We start from the raw sequence: 8,220 nt of genomic DNA, 5'->3' as shown, positions 1-8,220 counted from the left end.
TAGCTCAGACAGACAGCTCAGCTACTTGCAGGAGACTTTGTATTGCCTAGAGAGGCAATAGTAGTTTTATTTCTCTTACTAACGAATCCTTAACTCCACATTCCTCAGTTTAGTCTTTCTCCCTGTGCAGTGCTACCCAGGGGGTGAGTATATGAGCCCTGTTTGCTCCTGTACGCATTTCCTGGGAAATTGCTGGCACCAGTTCCTAAATTGCTACAGATTCTTTCATATTCTGAAAAGTGCCTGGGGAGCAGGGAGAAGTCCCAGAACCAGGGCAGGTCCTACAGGAATCTGCTCAAGACTTGGGAAATGGGATGGAGAGCTTTAGGTTGAAAGAAAGCGAAGGGAACACCTTACAGTGGTGTTCCAGGCAGAAGGGCAGAAACAGCTGGGACAGCATTGTATTTTCAAAAAGCATTTTGTAATACGGTTCAGTTACAGTAATTCCTTTCCAGCACGCAGAGGTATACTCGGACATAAGTATAACTTCAGTTTTAAACAGGCTTGTAGAGCCCTTCACCTGGCCAACTTCTCTCTTACTATGAACAAGTAGTCCTGGAAATCCTAAAACTCTGCAAGTGCTGCGTGTGGAGGCAGAGGCCCTGCTGCACATGGGTAGGGCATGTGGTTGGCGTGGATACAGACAGTGCCTGCAGGGAAACAAGAAGCTGTTGAAAGCCAGCAATGTGGCGGGTCGGAGCCTAGTTGGAGGTCACACTTCACCCCTGTCAAAGCCATTCCCCCCACGTAGCAGCAGGGATCCCACGGCTCCGGCGTGGGTGGCGGGGCCACAGTGGGGGCCACACTGCTGCTGCTGGCGCTGGTGGCGGCAGGGGAGGCGGCGGCGGTGCTGCGGGACGGCGGCTACGAGGGACTGCTGGCTGCCGGAGGATGGCCGGCTCCTCGCCAGCCTGCAGGTAAGGCGGCGGCCCTTGGGGCAGCAGGCCCACGGCTGCCGTGGTCCCGTGCTGGTGGTCACTGCCCGGTGCCCCCCGGCCCCGGGGGAGAACAGTCCCGACGCATCCCTTTAGCTGCCACCAACCTCGACTGATCATGTTGCCGGTCTCCAGAGAGGCAGCCCTAGTGTTTATGTCATCCTCGACGGTGAATGAGTGCTTCTAAAGCGGCCCTGAGATGCCTGAATGCAAGGTCTTGCAGAAATGGGACGATGGGATGGTAGGATCGTTACACTGCCTTGATGAGATCGCTGAGCTCTTTTCTTTAATGTTTGCTGGCAAATGCCGTAGTCAGGACCGATCGCAGAGCGAACATGCTGCTTAATCCGTCAACCTGTTTTTTCCATTGCTTATTTGCCAGGACATGATCACTGAGGCTTCTTTGTATTTGTTCAATGCTACAAGAGGAAGGGTCTATTTCAGGAGCGTGAAGGTTCTGATACCTCCGACATGGAAGGACAAGAGTTATGAGAAACCAAAACACGAGACCTATGAAAAGGTAAGGCTCAACAGCTGATGCAGGGAATAGAGTGCACTAAAAAATCTTTTAAACATTTATTCATGTACCCACATGTACACTAACTTTTAAAAAGTGATGTGAACAACCATCCACATGCCCTTAAAACAGGCAAAATCGTGATCTAGGAACCATTGCTAGTAAAACCACAAGTAATGAGCATCAGTAACAACACAGAGCTGTACCATCCTTTTGGTTTTAAATGAGAAACAAGAGAGTCCTGAACTGCAAGAAGCTCTGAAAATCTGTCATAGTCCATAAACACAGTCCTTTGCAGATTGTTTAATTATTTTGAAAACCTGGCCGACAGCTGGACTGAATAACCTTAGTCTGAATATCCTGTCTGCTCTGAATATCCTTGTTGTTACTCAGTTTTGTTTCTCTGCTTGTTTTCGCATTTATGACAAGTCAAGGACCTCTGCTTGTGAGTTCCAGTGTTTTGCTTAGTTGTGTTTTTGGTTTGGTTGTTGTTTTTTTCCCTCTTGCTGTCTTAACCTATCATCCCTCTAATAACTCCTGGCTGGCAGTTGTGCTGATGACAGCAGCAATACCTGTCTAGGTGGAGTTTCAGACTTATTAGGGAAGGTCTGTCTCAAAAGCCAAGGAAATCCAAAAGAGCAAAGTCAGCTTGTTGCTACAGAGGTAGAAAAAGAAGCAAAGACTAGTTCATAATGGTTAGTTTTCTCCGTTTATTCCAAACTTTGTGTAGCTAGAATCCAGGAAATGGGATGCATGTTAATCTGTGTTTTAGCTACATGCATGGCCACTGGTACTTATGACCAACTCCACAAGTAAGAGATATTTGCAGCAGATATTACAATATATTTTCTCACTAGGTTGTGTAATAATATCAACAAATCCTCATGAAAATGTATTGGTAATTAGAAAGGAGACTTTCCACTTGAAAGACCCTTGGAAATTGGACCTGTCCTTGTGTTTATACCTGCAAAAACATGTAGATGTGGATTCTTCCTCACTTGCTGTTTTTAAATAAAAAGAAGCTAGCTCTATAAAAGATGTTCTATAGATTTGTAGGCATACTGTGGGTGGATACAGGAGACCTCAGCAAAAAAGTGCATAGAAATGTCTGTTTTGACTTTAAAGATGATCAGTCCCTTGATTTGATTAATTTAAGGCTGATATCATTGATATAAACTGAATAGCATATTTGGATTTTATATTCTAAATTAAATTAACATTGGAACTTGCAAAGAGGAATATTTTATGTTCCTTCTCTCTGTGATGTTTTCTGCCAAGAATTTTAAGCTAATACATGAAACAGCAGTACAGAAAGGAAAAGCATGGCTATGTGCAAGAAAAGAAACACCCCTTTCAAGATCACTGGGCTTCTGGTGAAAGGGCTTGCTTGGCTCTCTATTTTATTACTGTAGTCAGAAGCATTTTTTTCTAAGAAATGTGTCTAGTATGTAAAAAGCTTTAATAAAGGAATAAATACAGTAGTCTCCCACTTCAAGCTTCAATTATGCTGCTGGGAAAATCTGTCCATAATCTGCTGTTAGTCTTTCTGTGTCAGAAAGTAGTTCTGTTATGGGCTGGATAACATTAGATCATGTACAGAATATTACAGCAGAATATTTCTATCATTACTCGAGTTACTTTTTGTGTAATTTCAGGCAGATGTCATAGTGGCCAATCCTTATTGGAATTACGGTGATGATCCATACACCCTACAACATGAAGCATGTGGAAAAATGGGAAAATATATTCACTTCACACCTAACTTCCTAGTAAATGATTATTTGACGGACATCTATGGCTCATGGGGTAAATTCCTTAAACTATTTACTTCTCCAGCTTGCCGTAGCAGTGTAGAACAAAAGACAGAAGAATACTAAAAACTACATTGCATAACCCTTTCCTGTACGTTTCGTGCACATATCTCAGTAGCATGTGCTGCTGTGCAAAAACCTGTGCTAAGTGCATAAAGATAGCCTTTTGTTCCTAATCCCACACTAGTGTGGTTAATGGAAAATGAAGTTCTGGTTTGTTGAGGTTAGTTCCACTTCCAACATCAAATTTTTAATTACATTTTGATGCATGTTTTACTCTCCTGTAAGTGTATGTTAAAAAGCATTGCTGTTTTGTCATACACTCCTGGAGTCTGAATTCAAGCTCAAACAAATGATGACCAAAGAAGCCAATTTTAAGTGATGTAAAATCTAAGACTTTCAAATGATGTTATTTGAAGTTAGTCACACTTAGACACAGATGTAAATTGCTTGATATTAAAACTGCATACAGCTGATTGCTGCTGGAAAAGTGCTGCTCAGGAAGTCCCTGCTGTGGCGTTGCTGATTAGTTCTGCAGGCAGTGGCTGACTCCCATTACAACGTCTGCCTTTCTGTCCTCCCTGCAGGCAGAGCCTTTATGCATGAGTGGGCCCACCTTTGATGGGGGGTGTTTGATGAGTATGACACTGACAGACCTTTCTATGTCACCGAGAAGAATCAGGTTAAAGTTACAAGGTAATTCAGCATTTTTTCCTTCTGCAAGCCCTTTTTGGTGCACTTCAGGAAGCTGCCTGATGTTTTTCTATGAAGTCTTGAGGCATTCCTATTTCTTGTTTATGAATAGAGCACATGTCCTGGTCCCCAGTCCTGGTCCCCAGTCCTGGTCCCCAGTCCTGGTCCCAGTGGCATCCCAAGCAAGCTGCTCCAATACCTTTCCAGGGACACAGGTGAGACTGACTGACCTGCAGTTTCCCAGATCCATCAGAAAATTGTCCTCAACGCATATTAGGAACCGTTTGATTTGCTCGTGCCTGTTCGAATTGCTTACCCAGCAGATGTCTGGGTAATTGAAGTCCCCCATGTGGACCAGTGCTCGTGATTGTGAGGCTACTAGCAGCTGCTCGTAGAAGGCCTTGTCGACTTCCTCCTCCTGATCTGGAGACCTGTAGTAGACCCCCACCACCATGTCTCCTATACAAGCCCACCCTTTTTTTTTTTTTTTACTCACAAGCTCTCCACCTGTCCATCACTCTCCCCCAGCTGGAGCTGGGTACACTCTAATTGCTTCCTCGCATAAGGGCAACCCCACCCCCTTGCTTCCCCCGCCTGTCTCTCCTAAAGAGGATGTAGCCCTCCATGATTGTGTTCCAGTCATGTGAGCTGTCCCACCACGTCTCAGTGATCGCAACGAGATCGTGGCCCTGTGTCCGAACGCAGATCTAGAGCTCATCCTGTTTATTTCCCATGCTCCGTGCACAGGCCCTTTAGGGAAGCAGCAGGTACAGTTACCCTGGGAGGATGCAAGAAGAAGATACTGGACGGGGGATTGGGAACGCTACCTTCTCTGAGGAGCCCTCAGACAATCCTATGGGAGAGCTCAGAAGTTTTTCCCTGTCTTCAACAGTGACAGTGGTGTGAAATGTGTTCATCTGATCCGTGGCAGTATGGAACAATGCTAGGGCTGCATGGTATGAGGAATGTGACCTTCTCTCCTACAGACCCTTCTATAAGCACAAGTCTAAGAAAAACAGAGTGGTTAATGTACATGTATGTAGTTCTTGTACCTTGCAAAGGAATGTTTTAGCAATTCGATTTGTGTCAATAGAGAGCTTGAAGGGAAATGTATTTGTAGGCTTTTACTTGAAGTCTCTGATATCTGGGGGGGTTCAGAATAGCTGCTAACTATTATGACTATTGCATGGGACACTGTGCAAGTCTCTGGTATCTGGCCAGGAGACTAAGGAGATGGGGAGAGCTGAAGAACGACTAAAAGACAAAGTTTGCAGGGGATGCTGCACAAGTCTCTTACAGCCAAGCTGGACAAAGGAGAAGGACCAGAGGGAGGAAGACTATGAGCCTTCCGCATGAGAGACCCCCAGAGGGACCACCGGAGACTGTTACGCATGCTCCAGTAGGAGGGTTTGGATTCTGGAAACTAATTACAATAACCCTGTTTTTTTTAGAAGCAGTAATGAACATGTGTTAGCCTAGGAGCGTAAAAATCAGCTGCTTGATGTAACTGGTGTGCGTCTTGGTGGAGCAGAGATTCCCGGTGCACCCAGCACTGTTTGCTTACCTCTATTCCTTTAATAAATTGTAAACTTTGATTATAGTCCTATTTTGAAGACTGAGCCATTTATAAGAGTAGTGAGGACTTCGCCCAGCCCTTCTCTGTCACCTTTAGCTCCCCTCCCTTCCCCCATCAAACCTAGTTTAAAGCCCTGGTAATCAGCCCTGAGAGCTTGCTCCCCAGCACACTTGTGCCCCACTTGCCCAGTCCTGGTCCCCAGATTTTTGTGCCAGGAACATGATTCCACAGAGCCTTCAAGCCTTTCTGTAGCTTTAAAGATGCTGAAATGGTCCCTGGCTTAAGAAGAACTAGTTCCCCGCCTGGCACTACGAATTGTGGCTTAGGGCTAAAAGCTGAGTCCCTTGTCTGTTACGTGAACTGCCAGGGAGACTCGGCCTCCCTTCTCTGTTGAGTTCGGTGCTGCCTAGCCTTAACATTTTCAGTACTCAGTAGCGTCCCCCAGGCTCTTGTATTTTGAGAGGGATTGCACTCCCCTTACATCATATGGGAATCCCAGTTTTCTGTCTCAAGGGTGAATGGTGTAAGGCACTTCTGAATCATTGCAGGTTGTCGTTGTTGTCCATTGCCGTGTAAATTAAGGTCATGCAAGTACCTTCTACCGTTTCTTCTTCCCTTTCATTTGTTGTCTGGTTTCTACCAAATATTAACATATTTGGTGAAATGCCTTAAAACAACATTACTTTCTAATTAACAACTGTTTTTTTTTATCTCTCTAGGTCTGCCAGTAGCTGACAGAGTAGAAAGGTGTGCCTCTCTTTTTTGTATAGAGTTAGAGGCAAGCCTGATATCCAGCCAAGATGGACAAAGGAGAATGACAAAGACAAAGCCTGGGAGGAAGACTATGAGCCTTCAGCACGAGAGACCCCCAGAGGGACCACCGGGGACTGATATGCATGTGCCAGTGGGACGGTTCGGAATCCAGGAACTAATTATAATGACACTGCCTTTTCTAGAAGTAGTAATGAACATGTATTAGCCTAGGAGCAGAAAAAGCTGCCGCCTGATGTAACGTGTGTGCGTGTTGGAGGAGCCCAGACTCCCCACGCACCCAGCGCTCTTTACTTGCCTTTTATTAACCCCATAAATAAATCTCATAAAGCTAAGTTGACTCGGAATTTGTAACAGTATGATGAAAAGTGTTGCACTCCAAGTTGGGAAGGGGAGAGGAAAATGCTCATGTATACGTGAGAATTGTACTCAGACAGCTGATTACACCTTTGCATACACCTTTTAAGGGAAAACTTTAGACCCGAGAAGCAACAGGCAGTTTTCTACGTTTCTTGATATGATAACATGATATATGATATAGGTATGATATCATCCTTTGATATCATACCTATATCATATATCATGTTATCATATCAAGAGGATATCAAAAGGATGATATCATCCTTTGATATCATACCTGTAGTCTGCTGCAGGCTGAAAAGTAGCCTGTGCCTCAGGTACCGTTTTATGCCTTTGCTTGTGCTACTACATCCCTGTAAGCCTTCAAAAGAGAAATGAAATCACCCTACCAGAAGAAACACCGTCCAGAAGACACTTGAGTTTTTAGGGCCTGAATTCTCACTGAAACCAAAGGCAGGGATCTTACTGACCTGAGGAAAGAGGCTTTAATCTCTCCTGGCTTATTTACTCCTGAAGGAGCGTGAAAGAGATGCGTGTCCTTGTATGTGAAGAGGAGGTGAAGGAACAGCTAGTGCAAGGAACACACAAATCCGTTGCGCCAGACTAATAGGTGGCTGGCTCTGAGCTGGGAGACTGCAACAGAAACACAGAACTATCTAGGTTGGAAGAGACCTCCAAGATCATCGAGTCCAACCTCTGACCTAACACTAACCAGTCCTCCACTAAACCATATCACTGAGCTCTACATCTAAATGTCTTTTAAAGACACCCAGGGATGGTGATTCCACCACTTCCCTGAGCAGCCTGTTCCAATGTCTAACAACCCTCTTGGTAAAGAAGTTCTTCCTAAGATCCAACCTAAAACTCCCCTGGGGCAACTTTAGCCCATTCCCCCTCATCCTGTCACCAGGCACGTGGGAGAACAGACCAACCCCCACCTCGCTACAGCCTCCTTTAAGGTACCTGTAGAGAGCAATAAGGTCGCCCCGAGCCTCCTCTTCTCCAGGAGGAACAAGCGGCTCCCTCAGCCGCTCCTCGTGGGACTTGTTCTCCAGACCCCTCACCAGCTTCATTGCCCTTCTCTGGACTCGCTCAAGCACCTCGATGTCCTTCTTGTAGAGAGGGGCCCAAAACTGAACACAGTACTCGAGGTGCGGTCTCACCAGAGCCGAGTACAGGGGGACAATCACTTCCCTAGCCCTGCTGGCCACGCTGCTTCTTATACAAGCCAGGATGCCGTTGGCTTTCTCGGCCACCTGAGCACGCTGCTGGCTCATATTCAGCTGACTATCCACCAATACTGCCAGGTCCTTCTCTGCCAGGCAGCTTTCCAACCCTTCCTCTCCCAGTCTGTAGCTCTGCTTGGGGTTATTGCACCCCAGGTGCAGGACCCGGCACTTGGCCTTGTTGAACTTCATGCAGTTGACCTCAGCCCATCGGTGCAGCCTATCCAGATCCTCCTGCAGAGCCTTCCTACCCTTGAGCAGACTGACACACGCACCTAACTTGGTGTCATCTGCAAACTTACTGAGGGTACACTCAATGCCTTCATCCAGA

The 8,220-nt window shown here is 45.9% G+C and overlaps 1 protein-coding gene across 5 annotated transcripts; it reads left to right on the top strand.

Moving 5' to 3' along the window:
* Positions 1-574: 574 nt before the first annotated feature.
* LOC119717616 (calcium-activated chloride channel regulator family member 3-like) lies at positions 575-6,789 on the top strand. Of its 5 annotated transcripts, none has more exons than XM_072041554.1 (7): positions 575-917; positions 1,318-1,455; positions 3,108-3,258; positions 3,851-3,959; positions 4,069-4,171; positions 4,704-4,912; positions 6,252-6,785. In XM_072041554.1, exons 1-4 carry the CDS (start codon positions 612-614, stop codon positions 3,883-3,885), a joined length of 630 nt encoding a protein of 209 aa, XP_071897655.1. In that variant the 5' UTR covers positions 575-611; the 3' UTR covers positions 3,886-3,959; positions 4,069-4,171; positions 4,704-4,912; positions 6,252-6,785. The 5 variants fall into 5 exon arrangements, with proteins under 5 accessions (XP_071897655.1, XP_071897656.1, XP_071897657.1 ...); XM_072041555.1 differs by lacking the exon at positions 6,252-6,785 and having other exon boundaries at positions 4,704-4,723; positions 4,849-5,847; XM_072041556.1 differs by lacking the exon at positions 4,704-4,912 and having other exon boundaries at positions 6,252-6,789.
* Positions 6,790-8,220: the final 1,431 nt, after the last annotated feature.

The sequence above is a fragment of the Anas platyrhynchos genome, chromosome 8 (assembly GCF_047663525.1).
Source record: "Anas platyrhynchos isolate ZD024472 breed Pekin duck chromosome 8, IASCAAS_PekinDuck_T2T, whole genome shotgun sequence".
Classification (NCBI taxonomy): Eukaryota; Metazoa; Chordata; class Aves; order Anseriformes; family Anatidae; genus Anas; species Anas platyrhynchos.
This window is presented reverse-complemented; position numbering and strand designations above follow the sequence as displayed.